At 41.9% G+C, this 23,990-nt stretch overlaps 1 protein-coding gene across 1 annotated transcript in view; it reads right to left on the minus strand.

The window, feature by feature from the left end:
• Metap1 (methionyl aminopeptidase 1) overlaps positions 1–23,606 on the minus strand; it is a 36,288-nt gene extending 12,682 nt beyond the window's left edge. The window contains exons 1-6 of the mRNA XM_048333732.1: positions 23,423–23,606; positions 9,181–9,232; positions 6,513–6,625; positions 3,925–3,985; positions 1,342–1,433; positions 58–141 (exon numbers count right to left, since the gene is read on the minus strand). Of these exons, the coding sequence (XP_048189689.1) occupies positions 58–141; positions 1,342–1,433; positions 3,925–3,985; positions 6,513–6,625; positions 9,181–9,232; positions 23,423–23,536 (516 nt within the window). The 5' untranslated portion in view covers positions 23,537–23,606. The remainder of the gene's footprint in view (positions 1–57; positions 142–1,341; positions 1,434–3,924; positions 3,986–6,512; positions 6,626–9,180; positions 9,233–23,422) is intronic.
• Between the last annotated feature and the right edge of the window lie 384 nt (positions 23,607–23,990).

Below are 23,990 nucleotides of genomic sequence, written 5' to 3' on the forward strand. Positions count from 1 at the left end.
GTCAAATATCTAATGACTTGAAGTTTTTTCCCCAAAGTAAAAAAGTAAAATTCTTACTAAGTGTACAGCATGATCAATTTCTTCAGTAGTTACACCTGGTTTAATCATGCCAGCAGCAATATCCAAAACTTCTCTAGCAAGCTGGAAAGGGAGAAAATAGTACACTCAAACAAAGAGAAATAGAAATCTACCCTTTGTACCATCTTACATTCCATGGGAAATTTGAAAAGTCAGTTTCTCCTTTAAAATGTTTTTCATCAAACATATTAATACATTACAAACATAACAAAATGAAAATGTGTGAACATTCGCTTACATAAAAACTGGGCCAAGCTAATAAGTAATCCTGAATGATTTCCATATGAAAAGGTACATGCTAAGTTATCTACTATTAATTAACTATTAATTGATGAAGGTCAGATCTTCTTCCAATTCTATAATGGTAAAGGTTAGAGGGAAATAAAAGAATACATGAATGTTCTTCCTTATAAAATCACAGCATAGTAAAAGAGATATAGAGTTCTCCAGATTATAAACAAAAACATAGTATCAAATTGCTTTTAAAGTGTTGCATAAAAACCATACAGATCACATCTGAGTGAAGAGTATCGAACCAATTATTTTCCTTAGAAAATTAAAAACACATGACTTTGCCTCTGTAATACCAACCACTACCACTGTACTTTTTGATATTTCACAAGACTCTAACCCTTAAACTTTGTCCTGGTATGACCATCCATGAAAACAAAATGCCAAAATACCATAAAAACATGGTTGTTTTAAAAAGCAACACAAAGGGGCTGGGGATATGGCCTAGTGGCAAGAGCACTTGCCTCCTATACTTGAAGCCCTGGGTTCGATTCCCCAGCACCACATATACATAAATGGCCAGAAGTGGCACTGTGACTCAAGTGGCAGAGTGCTAGCCGTGAGCAAAGAGAAGCCAGGGACAGTGCTCAGGCCCTGAGTCCAAGGCCCAGGACTGGCCAAAAAAAAAAGCAACACAAAGGGGAAAAGAATTGAGCTATCAACCAAATTTTAAAACTACTTGCTATATTAATTCCCAAAAGGCTATTTAAAACAGGTATCACAAGAAATATACTCACTACCTTATTATGTAACTGTACCCCCTTTGTACAACACCTTGTCAATAACATTTAATTAATAATAAAAAAAGGCTATTTAAGAAGAAAATAGCTGGTATATGAAGTTATATACTGACAGTAGTTTATAGTGTGGCCAATCATAATCTGACAATATAATATTTGACACATTTGTAAGTCTGCAAATCTAAGAACTGTTTGAACTGCTTCTACCCCAAGGGAAAAAAAGAACTCTTACCCTACATACAAGTCGCATCCCTTCTATATCTTCAGAGGAGAGTAATTTAATCTGAGAGGTACCTTTAAGAGCCTGTTCAGATTCAGACATTCCTGAAATGGAAAGCCAGTATGTAAAACCAAAACAAATGAAAAGATATCCAATTTATTAGCATAATTATATCCCTGGTCATCTCATACACACTGGTAGCTTTAGGTTAGTTATTTTGAAAAACATTTTTAATATGAAAAGGAAATCTGCTAACCAAATCGAAGGCAGAATTCTAAAGGACCAATTTTTTAATTTACCAGAAATGAATCCATATTTATAGATTACTTATTATGTACAAGACAGTGTGGTAAAGACTCAAACATGAACCGTGCCACACAATTTAGAAATTGCTTCATAAGTACATCATCTCATGAAGGATCTGTGTACTCATGAAGCAACTACATACTAGCACCAACTAATCTCACTAATTTTTTGAAACAGCAACCTAATCAATATTTCTCAAACTCTAGTTCATGACCTTTTACTTGTCTATAAGTAACATTTCAAAGTAGAAATGAAGATTCGATTCTATAACACAAACCATGGTATGAGAAATGTTTTTAATTTACATACACAGTTTGTGCTATAAAACCTATTCCTCCTCTAGTAACAAAGAAGGTTGGAACACATAGTATCCTAATAACTCAAGTTTCTCATGCATTTAAAAGAAATAAAGCTAATGTACCAATGACTCAAGTCTAAATATATACACATAATAAATCATCAACTAATCTTGTTTATAAGCACTGGTGGAAAAAGTCCAAAAGTATGCTACCAAACAGAATTAAAAACAACCCACGAACACCATGACTTCATTGAGATTCAGGCAGAAGGCGGGGAGAACTCAAGATTATGAGTGAGTGATCATCCACAGAGGACAATCCACTACCCTAACACAACAAAGAGAGATCTGGAACCAGGAAACACCGCCATACAATGGCTGCCATCGGCTCTGCTGCAAACTCTGTCTGTCTCACAAGAGAAGAAATATGACACATTTAATTCAATTTCAGGTATGATTATCTGTCCCCTCAGCAAAAGAATCATCTGGAACTCAGAAAGCTGGCAGATAAAGTATAGCATATTCAGTAATTTTTCCACAATATAAAATAAGCTAAAAATTACAGAAGATACTATCCACAAAAACAGCAAAAAAAAAGTACCAAAAAGAACTTAACAGTGAAAAATCTTCAGAAAGAAAATCTGAAAACATCACTGAGAGATATAAAAAGGAACCTTTTATAATACAGAAAAACCCTGTTCTTGTATAGAAAGATTCAACATTGTCAAGGTATTGATGCCTACAAATGTATCTATAAATTTAATACTATCCTAATAAAAAATACCAACAAGGTCTTTTGGGGAACCAACACAAGCTGACTCTAAATTCATACAGAAGAATAAACTTTCAATAGTAACTAAGAAGGGGGAGCGTCACAGGGGAGTAAGACTGTTTCAAACATAAGGTAAATATGTGTGGGAATGGAACAATGAAACTCCTCTCTGTATATCTAATGTAAGCTAACAAAATAAATAAATGAGAATAGCCAGGAAAACTCTGCAGAAGAGAAAAGGCAGGGAGGGCCTCAAACCACTGGAGGTGAAATATTCTGTATCTGTAGCAGAGTCTGACACTGAGAATAACGGGATTACTTGTCCTCAACAGTCCTCACACTGTCTTTTCTTTCAATCTGTCAGCAATAATGGGTTGAAATGAATTTTAAAATTATGTATAGAAGAACTTGATTTGGTTCCAACATCTGAAAGCAAAGACAGGATGATCAGGTTTGAGGCAAACCAGCCTAGGCTACCAGGTGAGGCCTCATCTCAAAAAAAAAAAGAAAGAAAGAAAAAGAAATAGCAATAATAACAAAACATGAAGCTGGTGGCATGCAGCCATTTTAACATAAACAAGTCTGTACTTTCACACAGGCTGACTTAAAATGGACTACTGTACAAGGTCAGAGACCTCTCCACTGTCCTGTCTTTCATACTATCTATCTTTCTTCATACCCAGAATTATCTGTAATAGAGAAAACTATAGAACCCACTTGGAAAATGTTGGAAGTGTTAAATAGAGTAATACATGCAAAGAACTTAGTTACTACTGCAGGATCATCCCCTTTCTGCCCCTCCCCTCTTCCTCATGGCTATGATACCACCTCATTACTACCAACTCCATCACTGCTACAGAACACATCTGTGGAAGACTTGGCCTCTGGACTCCCGTTACACACTTTTACTTCATAAGGTGACAAAGAAAGGATAATATCAAAACTGCTTTTGTTTTCCTCCATCTAGAAATGGCTATAACACAGACTACAGTATTGTTCTGAGTACAGTGTTTGCTTAGCAACAACAAAACAACGTTTACAGAACTGGATTGATTTCTAATGGTAGGGAAGTCTCTAGTTTTCTTAAATGCTCTGATGTGCCTGAGCAAACAGCATGCCCATTCATTACAAGTCCAGCAGTGACAGCTTTCTACAAGAAAAGCACTCCTCTCCCATGCAGCTGCCTTCAAGACTACACAGCAGAAAATGCAGGACTTACCTAAGGGGTGATCAGCATAGTCTGGTCTCTGAATATAACTTGGCACTGGCCTCGTTGGCATCTGAAAACAGCAAAGAGTGAAAATCTATTTACCAGGAAAAAAGATAAAACTGGGGGGAACATTAATGAGTAAGTTCAAGCAAAGGCTTTACATGGGACACGTTTTCCTGGACACCTTAGCTAGCCTAAGATATGTCTATCACATTAAGCTTAGGTATTACTTTCCTGTATTAATGCAATCCCTTCACATTTAAATAGGGGGAGATCAGTCAAAGCCATCAGTGAGTTAAGATTATATCTACCAGGTGCCAGTGGCTCACGCCTGTAATCCTAGCTACTCGGGAGGCTACGAAGGTTTGAAGCCAGCCCAGGCAGGAAAGTCTGTGAGGCTCCAAGGGGCTTGAACTCTGGGCCTGGGCACTGTCCTAGAGCTCTTCAGTTCAAGGCTAGCATTCTACCACTAGAGCCACAGCAACACTTCGGGTTTTCTGGTGGTTAGTTGGAGATAAGAGTCTCACAGACTTTCCTGCCCAGGCCGACTCTGAACCTTGATCCCCACATCTCAGGCTCTTGAGTAGCCAGGATTACAGGTGTGAGCCATCACGCCCTGCTCTTTGAGACGCTTATCTTCAATTAACCTCCAGAAAGCAGAAGTGAAGCTGTGGCTCAAAGAGGTAGAATGCTAGTCTTGAGCAAAAGATCTCAGTGACAACACTCAGGCCCTGAGTTCAAATCCCATGACAGATCAAAAAAAAGAAAAAAGACTGTATTATATCTTTTTTTTTGCCCCCTCCTGGAGCTTGAACTCAGGGCCTGAGCACTGTCCCTGGCTTCTTTTTACTCAAGGCTAGCACTCTGCCACTTGAGCCACAGAGCCACTTCTGGTCTTTTCTATATATGTGGTGCTGAGGAATTGAACCCAGGGCTTCATGTATATGAGGCAAGCACTCTTGCCCCACTGTATTATATCTAGACCAAACATGCCTCTGTTGTTCCAAACAGGTACCCTAACAATAAAATATTGTACCAACATCTTCCTTAATCTCTGGATTAATCTGTAATCTTAAATCTGTAATCCTAACTACATGTGCAGGAGATTGGGAAGACAGGGGTTTGAGGCCAGCCTGGGTTTTTTTAAAGTTTATGAAACTCCATCTCAACCAATAAAAGCTGGAAGGTGGTGGTACATGACTAGTATCCCAATTGTGCAGGAAGCGTAAACAGGAGAATTGTGATCCAGGATGGCCCAGTCATACTTCGAGACTCTATTTGAAAAATAACACAGAGGGCTGGGGATATAGCCTAGTGGCAAGAGTGCCTGCCTCGGATACACGAGGCCCTAGGTTCGATTCCCCAGCACCACATATACAGAAAACGGCCAGAAGCGGCGCTGTGGCTCAAGTGGCAGAGTGTTAGCCTTGAGCGGGAAGAAGCCAGGGACAGTGCTCAGGCCCTGAGTCCAAGGCCCAGGACTGGCCAAAAAAAAAAAAAAAAAAGAAAAATAACACAGAAAGGGCTAGGGGTATGTCTCAAGTGGCAGAATGACCGTGTCATTAGAATGCACATGTGTCAGCAGAACGCACTCTCTTCAGTTCAAACCCCAATACCACAAAAAAACTGGTGGGGGGGGGGGGGGAGGTGGAAATGGCAGGGAAGAGATAACATCCTATCTCAAAAGAACAAGCTGGGCATTGTGGAACACACTTGTAATCCTAGCTACTCAGAAAGCAGAGGTAGGAAGATTGGGATTCACAGCAGCATAAGATCCTATCTGAAAAATAACTAAAGCAAAAATGGATTGGGGAGTAGCACAAATGGTAGTGTTTACCTAGCAACCTTGAGGCCCCAAGTTCAAATCTCAACACTGTCCCCCCAAAATAAATTGCTTGACAAATATATTACACATATGAATTGACAATCACAGTAAAACCTCTTTGCACATTTAACTTAAAAAAAAAAAAGACAAGAGCATTTGCCTAGTTCAAGGCTTTGAGTTCAACCCTAGTATCTGCATCTGGATCTGGATCTCTCTCTCTCTCTCCCTCCCTCCCCTCAAACACACACACACACACACACACACACACACACACACACACACACACCCCTCTGAGTCCTATCTGCCAAGAATTCAGGAAGGGACAGGAATGGCAGAAAAGCCAGTTTCTTTAAAAAAAAAAAAAGAAAGAAAGAACAAAAGAAGGAAAGAAAGAAAGAAAGAAAGAAAGAAAGAAAGAAAGAAAGAAAGAAAGAAAGAAAGAAAGAAAGAAAAGAAAAGAAAAAAGAAACTGTAAAGAAGTGGTAATATATACTCCCAGCATGCCAACCAGAAAACATCTATTCCACTGGACCCATTCTCTTTTTTTAAGGTTTTACTCTTCCATGTAAAACTAACCATTTTTTCCAAGAATGCCAATTACCCTACTAAATTTCCAAGTACTGCACCATCAGAGTTAAAGAGCCGGGATCCAAGTTCTTTGGTGAATAAAATCCTACTAATATGGTTCATTACTAAAATACAGATTACAAGTATCACTCTCAGGGAATCAAAGCTGAAAAGAAGGTTAAATTCTTTTACCTTATGTACTCACCAGTGGGTAATGTGGTCTCAGTTTGCCAGTATAGCGGTAGCCTGTCCATGGGTCTGTGTTAATGTCCCCTTCAACAGTCCAGGAGGATGCCTCTCTCTTGGCCTTTTCATCTTCTATGAGAGGACAAATAGGCACAGAAAGAAGCAGGGAGAAGAGAAAGGAGTACTTCAGAGGCAAGCTTACTCAGTTAAAAAAGAAGTCAAGATGCCCAGTACAAAACTCGAGCAATCCTCTACCATAAGCAGAGTCACTATTTTACTGCTACATTCACAACCTTCAGAACGCCCAGGAACCTCACACTCTTGCTCTTTTTTTTTTTTCCATAGCTGGCAGTCTACCACTTGAAGCATACTTCTATTTCTGACTCTTCAATTAACCAGCAGTCTCTCAGATATGAATGACCAGACTAGCTTCAAACCTCAGCATCCTGAGTAGCTAGGATTACAAGTGTGAGCCACTAGCACCAAGCTGGAAATTCACTTTAAAATATCAAACATAAAGCTACGCATGGTGGCACAAGCCTGAAATCCCAGCATTCAGAAGCTAAAGCAGTAGGATTATAAGTTCCAGATCAGCTCAGCTACACAGCAAGACCCTGTCTTTAAAATACACACATACACACAAATATATAAATGAAATAAAATATGAGCCCTAGCAAAACCTATCTAACAGAAATTGTCAATAAACAGGGTTTTTAAAATTTATTTTTGGGGTCTCACTATGTAGCCCAGGCTAGCAATCCTTGTGCTTCCATCTCCCAAGTGCTGTGATTATAGACCTAAGTCTCCATGTACAACTCCTAACGGAAATCAGATATAACAGATGAATTAAGGTTTTACTAAAAGAGATCTTGAGTGTGGTAGGGGCACATGCCTGTACTCTTAACACTTGGGAGGTGGGGTAGAAAAAAACACTGAGTTCAAGTCCAGCCTGGGCTAGATATAGTAATACTCTGTCTCAAAAAAAACCTCTCCCGAAGCAAGTTTAAAAAATTGTATTTCCCATTTAACTGACCCATGACTTTTCAGTCAATATTTCAAACTACTATGACAATTTTATGGCTGTCATATGCCTTGTTTTTAGAAGGGAAAACCAGGAAGAGGCAGGAAAGAACAATTTGTTCAAAGTGACTTAACACTCAGTAGAAAACTCAAGGGAACAAATACATACACACATCACCATGTTAACTATTATATATATATATCACCATATATATATATATATATATATATCACCATGTTAACTATATTTACTAAAATGTACTAATAATCCTTTCACATAGAACAGACCTTCTATGGTGCCTCGCATCTACAAAGTAAAATAAAACTAGCAAGGTAGGTTTTTGCATAGAAGAATCCAGCTTAGCATAGTGGTTCACACCTGTAATCCTAGGTAAGTGGAAGTATAGCCCAGAAGATCCAGGTTCAAGGCTGGCCCAGGCAAAAAGAAATTATCATGTGATGAAAGAGTGAATAGTGTTAAATGCCCTCTTGAAAACCCATCCCTGGACTCTGAGGTAGCAAATCAAAATTTCATCTTTTATGCTTTGACAACTTCCACTTAAATCACTCCTTCACACACAGCCATCCCTATATAATCAAAGAAAATAGGCCCTTTTAAAATGTTTATTTCCTTTTCCTCCCAAGGTAGTCTGGCTGACCTCAATTACATTTGTTTTGGTAACACAAAAATTCATTAAATCAGCTAATTCCTAAAGACAAGGACACACAAAGATGAATGCAAGGTCAGTAAACCAAAAGCCATAAGGTACTCGCCAAGCATCCACCCATCAGACAACAATGCTGGCGCAGAAAGCCCTTGCCAAGTTTCCAGGTGACTGCAATACCGGGCTATGGGAAGTCAGCCCGCTAACAAGAGGCTCACAGCTTCAAGGCCTTGTAGTGTACACAGACTAACTTCCAAAAAGAATATTCAACATTAGAGCAAAAGAAATAACCTGAAGATTCTAGAAGAAAGCACATCCATCCCGTGGTACCCCAGGAAACTGGCTCTGGGACCTCACTTGAAAGCCCAAGCATTTACAGGAACTTATGTACATCTTTCCCACATAGTTCACCTCCAGATTATGTGTAGTGCCTAAAATCACATAAATTTACAGGAATTGTGGGTATTCTGTATGGTCTAGGAAACAAGGACAAGAAAAAATCTGTACCCGCTCAAAACAGATGAAAATTGTTTTCAAATACAGCTATGGAATTGACAGATATGGAATCCCAGGACAAAGAAGCCTGACTATAATTAACCTTAAGTAGGAAAGGCAATGTGAGCTTAAACTAAGCAAATGTAAAAGGAATCTGGCTAAATGAGTCAAAGAGTTCATGTGTCTTCAGCCTATGATAAGTAAATAACATCTAATAAAGACAAGAGGGTACCAAAGACTATGAATACTCGTCAGCCATTACCAACAATTAACTACCTACCCTAGCACAGACCTCATGCTTCATGTTACCCATGTAAAATAAGATTAACGTATATTATACTGCATTGTATTCATGGTTACCTACCGTGAAGAGTAAAAGGGCATTCTAGCATGAAGGAGTACACTTTCAAAACATTCAAATACAGACTTTCAGAATTAAGAGAATTCCATCTTCTGGTACAAAGTCATTTCTAAGACAAATTGTCTAAAGACAGGTGTTTCACTTACTTGCTTTCTTATGTAGTAACTTGTGAGTAGCCCAACTCCCTTTAAAACATTCCTAGAAGAGCAAACAAGAAAATTAGTAATCATGCCACCTTAACTAGAAAAAAAAGTCTTTTTTTGGTTACTCTACCACTTAAGCCATACAGTATACTCTTAATTGGAAAACTTTTTGAGGAATGCTAAGTGTAAGAAACAGTTATTGCAAGCCTTATTTGAAAAAACTAAAAATTTGGAAAAAATATAAGAAATGGTAGCTTATCGAAACTTCTCTTCAAAGGGCAGAGAGGGTATAATTTAGTGGTAGACTGCTTACCTAGTAAGTGCAAAGTCCTAGGATCAACATCCAAACACACACATACATACACACACACACACACACACACACACACAGCACACAGCAGTAATCTAAAGTTTATATCAAATAAGCAAAAAAAAGATCCCTTAGGCTGAAAAGTTGTCATGGTCATATTAAAATTTTAATTCACCGAATTATTTTCAAGTATGTAAAAAAACCCATTAGTCAGTCCTCATCATATACTGTAAAAAAAATAAGAAATAACATTTTAAAGATTATTCTATTATGTATCGTAGTTCATCAGTCAGCACACAAGTAACTAGCGCCTGAATACAGCAGGCCTAGAACACAACCATGGCGAGGCTTTAGCACCTCTGTCTGGCTGACAAGCATGGACAAATAACAAGAGACAAGGTGTCTCACTTAGGGAACTATGATAGCAATAAAAAAAAGTAACAGTGAAAACTGTCCCAAGCCTCTAGAAAATGAAAAAGACAAAGAAAAGGACAAATCCTTAGGTACACAGAGGAACACAGAACGGCTTCAGCCCTGAAATGTGGGGCAGACTTCTGCCCCACCAAACTGGTTTATTCCTCCTTTCTTTCCTTCCTTCCTCCCTCCCTCCCTCCTCACTCCTATCATTCCCTCCCTCTTCCGATCCTTCCCTCCCACCCCTCCCTCCCTTCAGTTCTCTCCTTCCATTTCCGGGAACTTTGACCCAGAAGGTTGAGATAATGAATTTGTGTTCTTTTAAACCACAAAGTTGTGACAACCTGCCAAAGCAGCTATAGAAAACACAAGAGATAAAACAGTTCATCCAGTCATCAAACTGTAAAACTGATGAAAAGATTGGTGCCTCCCAATCCCATTGTCGGAAAACTAAAGATTCTAGCACAAAAGGAGAGATTACAACCTAGCACTAAGGTGGGAAAAGTGGTTTCTCTGCTATTATTAATTTGTACAGAATAAACCTGTTAAACCATAATAATGAAAATGATAAGTTATTGCCTGCATTCTCCTCTAATTTTCACAAAACCCAACAAGACTAAGTCACATTCCATTTTATTTATTTATTTCTCTATCTATCTATTTCTTTTTGCCAGTCCTGGGGCTTGGACTCAAGGCTTGGGCACTGTCCCTGAGCTTCTTTTGCTCAAGGCTAGCACTCTACCTCTTGAACCACAGCACCATTTCCAGCTTTTTCTGTTTATGTGGTGCTGAGGAATCGAACCCAGGGCTTCATGCATGCTAGGCAAACACGCTACCACTAAGCCACATTCCCAGCCCTGTCACATCCCATTTTAAAACTGACAAAAAACTAAAGCACAGACAGCATGGTAACACATAAGGGGGATTCTAACTCAGGATGAGCTGACTAAGTTATGCCTTCCCAGGGTGTTGCTGTGTCCCCTGCACATATTCTCAGTATGCAAAGCATTAAGTAAGCACCAGACATGGAGCTAGAAAGCATGGGTCTGATTAAGCAGCCCCATGTATTACCTACACCATTGTAAGCACTAAAGTCCTACTTTCAAATTTAGGGAATTTGTGTGACTCTTATCTCCAAATGGGCTTGTGTAGGCAGTATTCCCCAAAGGGCTCATGTGCCAAAGGCTTGGTCTAATCTGGTAGATCCCTCCTCATTGAAAGATGATGAAGATATGAGGACAATAACTTCATCAATGGTTATTTCTGCTGCTCTGTTCACACTGAATGGGCCATTAGGAGGAAAAGCCTGGTTGAAGGAAGTAGGTGGGGGTGTGGGGGTTGTATCTACCTCTGAAGGAGGTATCTTGTCCTGGTCCCTACCCAAAGCAATGGAGCCAGTAGGCCACGAAATGGAACCTCTGAAACCATGAGCCTAAACAATTGTTTTCCTTTTAAGATGTCTCTCTCACAGTCTCTTGTCAGATTAACATAATAAAAAATAACTTCTACAATAGCAGGTTAAACGAGATAATGTAACTTATACAAAGCAGTTAACAGAATTTTGTGTGGCTTGATGGATGGAATACATCCTGATTACATTTCCCCTGTTATAAGGTATGGGCTGTTACATATACAACCTGTCATTGTCAGAAGTTTCACTATGCAAGTTGGGAGCCAGGGCCAGTCCAATGTCTATCATTACAAAAGCTGCATACATCCCAAACTAGAGAAAGAATGCAGGTGATTAAGACCATAAGCACATAAGACGGCCTTCTGTTGCAGACAGAGGTGTGACACTTGCCACTATTACCTTCTGAGCAGACTGACTCTACAGTCATTGCCCCTTCCCTTAGCAGTAACAGCACCGTGCTATAGTTTAGAGCCCAGCTCCAAATATTCCCTGCCTCCTGGATGCCTGTGGCCATGCAATGCAGCTGGACACAGCTGTTGGATGGGGCTCTGGAAAGCGTCTGGGAAAATGGCACTCATGCTTTACTCTGTTGGCTTCCTGCTTCCTGCTCCAGTGCCTTAAATACTGCCTCAGTTGATGTGGCAGGCAAAGTTCATCTTAGGAAGCTTGGCCTCTTGTGACATCTATGTACCTATACAGGTTCTACAGGGTCTGTCCAGACCCACTGTCATAGAAAAACAAGAGCAAAGACATCAGGGGGGAAAAAAATACACTTTTATTTGGAGAAGATACACTGAATTAGAAAGTCCATGACATCCTGAGAAACAAAACCCCAAAGAACAGTAAAACAACTCTGTCATTTCTCTGTTTGGTATTAGACCAACCAAAGAAAGAAAGTAAAGACAGCTATAGTAACAGTAAGCAGGCTGAAGAACAGCCACCCAAAGATACTAAGTAGTAATCCCCGGAACTTTACAGGTTATTTGATTTGGGAAAAGGGTTCTTTGCAGTGATGACTAAATTAAGAATTGTGTGTTAAATTATTTTAGACTGTCAAGGTGGGCCCCAAAAACCACTTTGTTAGAAAAGACATTCAGGTAGACTACACACATACCAGAGGAGATAACATGACCACAGTGAAGTTGAGATTGGAGTGGTAAGCCTACAAGTCAAGGAATGCTGGCAGCACCAGAGGTTAGACAAAACAAAGAATAAGACTCTCAGTAGATTCATCTAAAGACAACACAATCTTGACCTTCATGGTCCCTTTAGGCCTATTGAAACTGACTTTGGAACCAAATATAATGGCACCTGTCTATAATCCCAGCACTCAGGAAGCTGGGGCAAAAGTAACAAAGCTTTGAGAACAGTCTGTGCTACAGAAGTCTGGGCCTCCAGGCCTCCAAGGATACATAGAAGACCCTGTCTTGAAGATAAGGGTGAGCCAGCCACTGGTGGCTCATGCCAGTTATCCTAGAGACTCAGGAGGCTTACATCTGGGGATCATGATTCAAAGCCAGCCCAGTCAGGAAAGGCCATGAGACACTTTTTTTTTTTTTGCCAGTCCTGGGCCTTGGACTCAGGGTCTGAGCACAGGTCCAGGGCCTAGCTTCTTTTTTGTTCAAGGCTAGCACTCTGCCACTTGAGCCACAGTGCCACTTCTGGCTGTTTTCTATATATGTGGTGCTGGGGAATCAAACTCAGGGCTTCATGCATATGAGGCAAGCACTCTTGCCACTAGGCCATATTCCCAGCCCACCATGAGACTCTTAACTCCAAAAAACCACCAGAAAACTGGAAGAGGCACTGTGGCTCAAAGTAGTAGAGCACTAGTCTTGAGCAAAAAGAGCTCAGTGCCCAAGCCCTAAGTTCAAGTCCCACAACTGACTAAATAAATAAACAAACATGAGAGGAAAAAAGGAAGGGAAGGAGAGAGGGGAAAAAGGGAGAGGAGGAGGAGAAGCAGATAAATTTAGGTAGGACTTTCGGCTTCCAGAGCTTAAGGTAACTTTTTCTTTGTTTTACACCATCTAAATAACCCCTAGTTGTGAAAATTTGCTGCTGTAGTCACAGAAAATTTATAGAGCAACCTGTTAACAAGACATCTGGGCACACTAGAAGAATAACACTAATAACTACATCGCAACTGGGTGAAAGACAAATGACAGGGTTCCTGAAGCTTTCTCTGCTCACACGCACTCATATGGGGAGTAACTCCTCATTATTCATGGCCATGGTTAAGCAGGGAGATCAAACACAGTTTATCTTAAGACACATAACTTCAGACAGCAATGTCAACTTCTCTTCCTTTCCATACATACCATGGAGTTGCACTTGCCAGTCTAGCCTATAGCAGAGTTATTTATGCCACCAAGACGCAACAAAAAATAGAAAGGGGATGGGTAAGAAAGAGAGTGAAGAGAAAAGCTGGTTCTAGAATCTAGTTCAGATCTCATTTTAGAAACCTAAAAATCTGTTGAACCCAGGGGCAAAGTCCTACCATGGCGAATGCCAGGTGTACCATCTCTTCTGAATACAATGAAGTTAGGGAAATCTCCCCCAAAGAGTGGAGCCAATGACATGATGTTGAAACAAGTGACCAGGTACAGTGGCTCACACCTGTAATCCCAGCTACTCAGGAGGCAGAGATTGGGAAGATCATAGTTCAAAGCCAATTCAGGTAAAAAGTTAGCAAGTTCCCATTCTCAACATGAAGGTTGCACATGTTGTTTCACATCTATGATCCCAGAATTAAGGTCCAGGCCAATATAGGCACAATCATACGACTATATCCAGGAAAAAAAAAAAAAAAACTAAAGCAAAAAGGGGGAGGACTCATTAAAGAAGTAAAACACTATGGTCCCCCTCATAGGGAATAATTAGCACAGGTTTAGGCTAGTCACAGCAGAGGATCACAAGAGCCTAATAGCTATGCCCTTATGAACACATAAGATGATGCTAAGTGAAATGAACTCCATGTTATGGAAACAAGTGCTATATCATTATTGTGCATGCCATGTGAAACCGTAGCTTCTATTGTTGATGATCCTATTGTATCCCCTTCCTGTGGTTGTACCCACACTATCACTGTATCTCATCTGAGTACACTGGATACTGTATATACTGGTATTAGAACTAGGGAAGTGAAAGGGAATATCAAAATCAAGAGACAAAGGATAAAAACACAAATGACTACAAAAGCAATACTTGCAAAACCATTTGGTGTAAACCAACTGAACAACTCATGGGGGGAGAAGGAAAGGAGGAGGGGGGAGTGGGGAATGAGGGAAGAGGTAACAAACAGTACAAGAAATGTACCCAAGGCCTAACGTATAAAACTCTAACTGCTCTGTACATCACTTTGACAATAAATAAGAAAAAAAGAAGTAAAACACTTGCCTGGCAAGCAAAATGCCCTCATTCCAATCCCAGCATCACCAGGAAAAAAATACAAAACAACTAGAGATAATATGAGATTAGCCAAAAGGGCTAACATTTAATTAATGAAAGTTTGTTTCAACAAATGAAAAGGAGGCTGGGCACAGTGTCTCATGTCTGTAATCCTACCTACTCGAAAGGTTGAAATCTAAGGACAGAAATTTGAGGCCAGCTCAGTCAGACTGAAAAGTCCAGGAGATTCCATTTCCAAAATAACTTGCGGGCTGGGAATATGGCCTAGTGGTAAAGTGCTCGCCTCATATACATGAAGCCCTGGGTTCGATTCCTCAGCACCACATATGTAGAAAAAAGCCAGAAGTGGCGCTGTGGCTCAAGAGGTAGAGTGCTAGCCTTGAGCAAAAAGAAGCCAAGGACAGTGCTCAGGCCCTGAGTCCACGTCCAGGACTGGCAATAAAAACAAAACATATAAAATAACTTGAAAAAAATGGCTAAAAGTGTGGCATAAGTATAAGAGTATAGCCAAGCAAGCAAGCTAATCTAACACAAAGCCCTTTCAGAAGAAAACAATTAAGAAAAAAAACAATTTTTTAAGAAAAAAATAACTGACAGAAACAGGAGTTTCCAAACTGAAAGAGCCCACAGGACAGATAAAAAAAGTCGCCTGCCCCAAGGCCAGCAAAATGAGATTTCATTGAAGTGAGGATAAACAGAAGATCTAATAAAACTTTCAGAGAAAGAGGAGGAAAATGGCAATATACAAAAGCTGAACACCAAGAACACATCAGACTTTTCAACAGGGAATGCTAGATGAATAACAAAGTTCTGAGAAAACAATTGCCAAAGTAGCATTTTTCACCTAAACTTAAAATCAAGCGTTATCACAGGACACTTCTATATAGGCAGAATCTCCAAATGTTAACTCCTGGCTACTTTTTCTCAGGAAGCTACAAGAGAAATAGCCATGCAAGAAGAGACGGATACAGACCGGCCATGAGGGGATCATAGAGGACCTCAAGTTGCCTGCCTACAGTGACTGAAGACACACCAGAGGGGACTTCCACAAAGTCAGCCCAGCCACATGTTCTCATGGGAGAAGTCTGAGAGATACTTCCAATGGCAAATGTACTTTAAAGCACCGGAAGTGGTGCACAGCTGTAAGATCATATGGGCATGGACCCGTATATAGCAAAAGCAGCTGTTAAAAGACTGGAAGAGGGGCTGGGGATATGGCCTAGTGGCAAGAGTGCTTGCCTCGTATACATGAGGCCCTAGGTTCGATTCCCCAGCACCACATATACAGAAAATGGCCAGAAGTGGCGCTGTGGCTCAAGTGATAGAGTACTAGAGTGCTAGCCTTGAGCAAAAAAGAAGCTAGGGACAGTGCTCAGGCCCTGAGTTCACGGCCTAGGACTGGCAAAAAAAAAAAAAAAAGACTGGAAGGAAGGCAGAGACAAAGTCTTTGTGACTTAGAAGCAAGTAATTAGAATGTGAAGGCTCTTCATTTAAAGAGAAAAGATTCAAAAAAATAATAATAAGCCATGTATTATGAACCAAATCAGGAAATATTTGAGGGGCTGGTAATGTGGCTTGGTGGTAGACTGCTTGCCTACATGCATGAAACCCTGAGTTCAATTCCTCAGCACCACATAAACAGAAAAAGCCAGAAGTGATGCAGTGGCTCAAGTGATAGAGTACTAGTCTGGAGCAAAAGAAGCTCAGGGACAAGAGAGAGAAAGAAAGAAAGAAAGAAAGAGAGAGAAAGAAAGAAAAAGAAAGAAAGGAAGGAAGAAAGAAAGAAAGAAAGAAAGAGAGAGAAAGAAAGAAAAAGAAAGAAAGGAAGGAAGGGAGAGAAAGAAAGAAAAAGAAAGAAAGGAAGGAAGGGAGAGAATGAGGGAGGGAGGGAGGAAGGGAGAGATGGAGGGAAGGAGGGAGGGAGGAAAAAAAATGACAAACTCATCATTTTAAACTTAAACAAGTACTGTAAAACATGAATTTGCATCTAATAAAAATCAATACATAATTCTTAAATGATAACACAACTCTTTAAAAGTTACTTTCTAAAAGGTGACGTCTGCCAAGTTGTCAATCCTCATGTAACAGCTCTACCCACTGCCAGAGCTAATGGAACCATCGACAGGTACACATCATGCAAGCCTGAACTACCACAGGTGGACATTTGAACTTGAATTTCATGGTCTAAAGACAATGCATTTCTGGAAGGCTTGCTCGTGGCAATCAATACCTTATATGTGCAGACATTCGGATGCAATTTGAGACTGGAAAGATTAACATCTTAATGTATCATCTACACTGTATATCTGTGTCACTGTAACAGTTCATAAAACATAATTCTTATTTTTCTAACAAAGAATATTAGAGTTTAAACTCTGGGCCTCAAGCTTGCTAGGTAGGCAGGCACTCTACCACTTTCCCATCCCTTTTTTGCTTTAGTTATTTTTCAAGTAGGGTCTTATATTTTTGACTGAAACTGGCCTCAGACCACAAACAACCTACTTAAACCTTCCACAGAACTGAGGTCATATGCTTGCACCACCACACCCAACTTATTGACTGAATTGGGGTCTTGCTAACTTTTTTTGCTCAGACTGGCCTCAGACCAACTCCACTCCCTGAACAATGTGACTACAGATTACAGGCATAAGCCACCCCACCCAGCCACAATTCTTAACTTTTCTGATCACCAAATCCTTCAAGGATCTTCAGGAAGCAATCCCTCCCACAACACACCCACACATCCATGCACAAATAACATGTGCATACTGTTCTGTTTATTCTTTCACATACATTAATACATGTTATTATCAAAGTACTGGGCCAGTAGGGAGACAGGCAGCAGTGAAGATGGGCAGGTTCTTAACCATTCTAGACAGACATTATATGACTGATTACATAATTCGGGTTATAAAGGTTAAAAAGAAAAATCACACGGGGGTATGGAAAGAGGTGGAAGACCAAAGCTAAAGATATCAGCAGGGGTCATATCATAAGCATCAGTGTATTCTAGAAAACAACAGAGAACCACACCAAAAGGTTTTGAACCAAGAACCTATACAGACTTCAGTTCATGGCATCTCTGATCTCCATCCATAAACCCAAGATTAAAAGTCTTCTGTTTCCAAATAAAATACAGAGTCCACAAAATAGTCTTAAGAACATCATAGAATGAGTTTTGGGGGCTGGGAATACGGCCTAGTGGCAAGAGTGCTTGCCTCCTACACATGAAGCTCTCGGTTCGATTCCCCAGCACCACATATATGGAAAACGGCCAGAAGGGGCGCTGTGGCTCAGGTGGCAGAGTGCTAGCTATCCTTGAGTGGGAAGAAGCCAGGGAGGGTGCTCAGGCCCTGAGTCCAAGGCCCAGGACTGGCCAAAAAAAAAAAAAAGAATGAGTTTTGGATGCCGACTGCTTCTGCTTGTGGACCCACAGAATTCACAGTGTAAACTGCTCCTGCAATTCAAAGTAATCTTTACAATCAATAACACAGTTATAATTATACCATATCTTTAAAACTTGTCAAAGCAATAGGACTCTCATAGTTGTTATATAAAGGAAATGGAAAAAATAGTAGAACTAATAGTGTCTAATAAAAAAAATTACAAAAAAGTAGGGGTTTTGTTCACTTGTTTACATTGAGACATTAGTCACACTAATTTGTCCAGGCTGACCTTGAACTTACTATACTGCTCTGACTGAACTGGAACTCCCTTGGGGAATCCTGAGCTTCTCAAGTGCTGAGATCATGGGACATCGTGCCCAGCTTAACAGGCTTTATTTCTTCATTCTAAAATTCATAGACACATTTGGACAGTGATTGCCTTCTTCTCACTGTTAATATACAAAACAGCAAGTATTCGTTGTATGCTTGGCAAACCTTACAAGGTTTGAAGTCACTCCCCAACTCCATCCTTGGTACCTTCAATTCTTCTGCCATGGGAAGTTTTTAATGCTATCATTTCCTCTGAGCCATCACCACACTCTATTTCATGTCCCCAGCTTCCTCTAGAGAGCCTGCAATGACAATGTTCTCATGGCCATCTTCAAATATTTCTCTACAATCCCACTTACATTTAAATTTCACTGCCAGATTATCATTTATTCTTTCTTTGCCGGTCAAATCTTTCTTTGGATTATCTATTTTTATGAAATGTGGCTGAGTTTAGGAGCAGGAAACAAGAAACAAAACAACACAACCTCACCCTCTGCTGTCAGCATGTGAGTTGCAGGCTGCCAGTGACAGCCACGGCCAGGCTTTGGCAGAAGTGCAGAAGCAGATCACTGGTCAGCATGCACATCTACAGTGGCCTGGTGATCTCTAGGAGAGCAGTCACATCTGCACTTTACATGATTACTTCACAGTAAAACCGTGTTACTGCAATATAAACTGTGTTGCTGGGGGACTTTACACAACTAAGTGGTCGTAACTAAATTCTTGCATATCTAAACTGCACACACAAAAGGAGGGAGAAAGGATGCGTAAATGCAGTCATTATATTCACTGTACTACATAAAACATGAACTATGTAATTTGAGGGTAGAGATTGAAGGGGAAAGATGGGGAAGAAAGATGGAAGGGATGACATTGTTCAATATGTATTGTACTTACAATCTGACATGAAACTGAAACCTCTTTATACAACTATTTTTTTAAGCTGTGCAAAATAAGATGTTTATTTCATAAGTAACATGATCTTGCCTATTTATAAAACTTTTCATCACCTATCATCTCCTTAATGCTCACAAAAGCAGATAATTTCATTAAATGAAATCACAATCCTTAGCCAGACATGGGGGACTCACCCCTGTAATCTTAGCTACTGAGGATGCTCTGGGCAGAAAGATCTGTGAGACTCTTATCTCCAATTAACCACCAAAAAGCGAAAGTGAAGGTATGGCTCAAGTGGTAGAGTGTTAGCCTACAGCAAAAAAAAAAAAAAAGAAAAAGGCTATGGGACAACGCCCAGACCTTGAGTTCAAGGCCCAGTAATAATACAAAAATAAATAAACCAGGGGCTGGGAATGTGGCCTAGTGGTAGAGTCCTTACCTAGCATGCATGAAGTCCTGGGTTTGATTCCTCAGCACCAAATATACACAAAAAGCCGGAAGTAGCGCTGTGGCCCAAGTAGTAGACTGCTATAGCCTTGAGCAAAAAGAAGCCAGGGACAGTGTTTAGGCCCTGAGTTCAAGCCCCAGGACTGGCAAAAACAAATAAATAATTCATAATCCTTTACCAACTAACTTAACTCATCAAGAAAATACAGAAGTTTACATACCAATCTATCTCCAACTAACCAGCAGAAAGCCAGAAGTGAAGCTGTCACTCAAGTGGTAGAGCATCAGCCTTGAGCCAGAAAGTTGAGCAAAAACCTAAGGCCCTGGACAGAGTTCAAGTCCCAATACCAACACACACCCAAGAAAACATAACCAAAAAAGCCCTAACCTACTAACTACCTAGGACAACTCATCACAAAATCTATTTTTCTAAATCATACTCAATGTCAAAACCAAGGATGAGAAATAGCTAAAATCATAGACTGAGATGTCACCATTTTACCTTTGCTTGCTCACTTATTAGCAGGGGAGTTCAATTTGCTTTCCTTCACTGTAAAGTGAAAGTATTAAAGAAATATAATAAGAAAACCTTGGTAGCTTGTTTGTGTGGTAATGGGGATTGAACTTCGCCCTCCTACTAGGAAGTGTTCTACTGCCTGAGCCACACTTCCAGTCCTAAAAAGACTTCTAACTGGTGGTCTAGGAGCACTACCTGCCCAAGCATGAATAAAAGAATGCCTTGTGTTAAAAACTGTGGGGTCAGGAGAGATTCAGGATCAAGTAGAAAGGGTTATGATCATATTTACATTCCATTCTATTCCAATGAAGAGAAGCCCCTGGCTGCTTAGAAAGTATCCCAGTCTTTGCTACATCTACCTAAAAGGGTTTGCTAGTAATGCTAAGGACAGTTCCTCACTCACTGATAGGCAAGCAGGCAGCTACCACTACTTCTCCTAGCTAATAGCTACAGCAGGCGTGTGCTCACCTATGCACTCCTTCCAAATTTACTAATTTTACTAAATTTACTAATACCAACCTAGAAATTCTGCATACTATGCCAAACCTGAAAACAAACAGGATGGTGTGACAGAATGACTGAGAAAGGCTTACTTCAGTTACGGTGTTACCAAAAAGTCCCTTGTAGTTTCCTTCTGCTTGTTTCCAAAGACAAGGTGGCCAGCTGCTTAGGAGCAGAGGAGGGAAGAGCGGGAGAAGGCCCGTCTCAAATGAGGGATCCGAGAAGCACAGGGAAAAGCCCTAGTTTCAACACCGATGTGAGCAACTAAGGAAAACGTGCAGTGACGTGGGACTGAAACAACAGCTGTGACTGCAGATGACATTCTTTGAAGAGGGAAAAGGAACAAATGTAGCCTATGAGCAAGAGAATAGGGCCAGACTAAGAAGAGGTAGTGTATGGTATCCTGAGAGCAATGGGAACTCTGTGTTGGGGATAAGCATTCTCAGAGTGGGGCAAAAGAACTTCTGAACAAAAGGTCTGTTGATTGGTTTCTTGTAGGTGTTTGCAAGGTAATTACGGTGGAGAAATGAAGAAATTGAGATTCCTGACTCAATGACCGATTTTACCGACTGACTGTAGAAGGTAGTCATACAAATGAAGGAAGGCAGCTGCGGGAGCCACTCTGGGTATGTCCGACTACAGATCTAACAGTGGTAGCAGAAACACATCCACAGAACCACCATGGAGTACATGCAAACCCTACCATATTAAATAATAAAGCCTGCATGTTTTTACAATAGGTGCCTGTACTTATCCACAAACTCCACTAATTGCATGTTCTTATGTCACCTAAGCCTGATCATAGTCTTCTAGTTAGTACCACTATACAAGTGTCATAAATATTAATGCATGCATTCTTTTTTTTGAGAGTCTTGTTATGACCCTATGCACTATGTGGCCCAAGCAGGCCTCAAACTCCCAATCCTCTTGCCTTAGCAGTCCAATGTTGGGATTTCAGCTATGTTTACTACACTCAGCAATGACCATCAACTTTTCAACATGGAATAACTTTTTCTACTTACTTAGAGGGTACACAATTTTCACAAGCAAGTTATTACCTTTTGCTCTAAGTCCACATCTCAACACAAGGCTCAAAAAATTAAAAATGGAAAAATGTTAAAGAATCCAGGAGAATTGCATCAGGTTTTGCATGTGGAGGAGCCCCACTGCTATTTTTAGAACAAGCAACAGAGCTTCTCCATGTACAACTTTTTCTGAATGATATAAACAAGGTCAAGGGTCATATCCTATCTGAAAAGGAGACCTATGAAACAGTTAAGGTCTCTTGTAATGACTTGTCTACAAGTGCTTTGACCATATTAAGGCTTCTATTTACATGTTTATTTGTATATGCAGCTGTCATATATAGTTCATTCTTGTTCATTCCCCTTCTTTTTGAACTACTTCTGGGGCTTGAACTTGGGGCCTGGGCACTGCCCAGTGGCTAGGCTGAAACTCTACCAATGGAGCCACAGCTCCATTTCCAACTTTCTGCTAATTAACTCACATCTTCGGAAAAAGAGAGGGGAAAAAAGCTTTATAATGTACAGCACTTTGGATTCACAGGATCTTTATAGAGTCTCAGAGCAATCTTATGAAGTTCACAAGGAAAACTCCCATTCCCTGGTGTATAAGGCACCATGGGGCTCAGAAAGACTAAGTAATTTCACTAATTCCGGATGTCACAAGAATTAGCAAGGGTAGCTATAGGACAAAGCCTTGGGAGTCTCATTCACTTTTCTTCCCCCAGGACACTTCCAATCAAGTATCCCAGTGTATTCGTGGGCTTCTCTTCCACAAACCTGGGCTAGATGGGAAAGCCAAGCTATCAGGGCAATGCCATTATTCTGAAGCTCAAAACGCGGCGGGAACCCTGGTGCTCTTCCGTAAAAACAAACACGAAACACATGCTCTTCGGATGCGACCCCAGTCAATGCCGGCTTCGCTCCCCGGCAGGAAACTTAACTGAGAGACACTACAGCCTGGTAGTGTGGCTCCCAGCACAGATCTGTCCTCCTCACAGAGAGAAAAAGAGATCCATCCCTCATACTTGGGGAGAGGGGTGTCTTAGAAATCAGTGAATTCGGGGTGCAAAGGAAATGAATGAATTGCACTCATTTCAACCCTCACCCCGCCCCCGCCCCACCTCCCAAGTTGCTTAACTGTCAGGACCCGGTAGTAAATAAAACACAAAAGAAGCGGGGTTGGACCGAGCAATTCCCCTTCTCCGTGGGTCCCCAGGTCGGCCACCCCAGCAGGACTTCAGGGATGACAACCCGGCCTTGCACACCTGGCAGCTCCCGCAGGGGAGGATGCGGGGCCGGAACCCGCGTGTAACGCGGAGCCCGCGGGTAGCCCGGCGACCCCGGCCGGGCAGCTTCCGCCTCCATGGGCCAGGCCGGGCTGGGCCGCGTGGGCCTCACCACCGTCCCCGCGAGCGCGGCGCGCGGCCCGGGACCCCAGACCCCGCAAAGCCCGAGGGGGCGGCGGCACCGTGGTGGGGGCTGGGGGGGGGGAGGAGCGAGACCCGAGGGCCGCGCGGGGGGGAGGGGGAGGAGAGAGGAAGGGGGAGGGAGGGGAGGGCTCCGGCCCGCGGAGGGCTGCGGGGCGCGGGCGTCTACCTGCGAGCAGAAGTACGAGCCCTGGATGCCCAGCTTGATGCAGGTGGGACACTGGAGCTTGGCCTCGCTGCTGCAGCCGTCCGTCTCGCACACCCGCGTCTCCACGGCCGCCATGCTGCCTGCCTGCCAGAGGAGCGCCTCACCGAGGAAGAGGAGGAGGGAGGGACGAAGGGGAGGGAGAGAGGGAGGGAGGGAGGGAGAGAGGGAGGAACCGGCGGGCGGAGGGGTGGAGAGGGGAGGGGAGAGAAACCGAGCCGGGGGGGAGGAGCCCAGGCCACCGCCGGCTCGGGCGCGGAAGGGAAAAGGAGCTCGAGCCCCGCCGGCTGCGCTGCGCGCCACGCCCACGCCACGCCCCTCGCGCTCTAGTGTGACCCCGCCCCCTCGTGAAGCCACGCCCCCTCCTCCCGGGAGCCCCGCCCTGCAGAGTCGGCGCGCACGTGGGGGCCGCGCACGTGGGGGCCGCTCCGCTAGGGTCCCCGGGTGCCCGAAACTCCACCCCGGTGGGAAGTGCGCGTCCTCGGGATACGAGGCGGTGTAGGCCCGGAACCCCGAACGACCTGCCCGCGCA

This window comes from Perognathus longimembris, chromosome 24 (assembly GCF_023159225.1).
Source record: "Perognathus longimembris pacificus isolate PPM17 chromosome 24, ASM2315922v1, whole genome shotgun sequence".
NCBI classification, from domain to species: domain Eukaryota; kingdom Metazoa; phylum Chordata; class Mammalia; order Rodentia; family Heteromyidae; genus Perognathus; species Perognathus longimembris.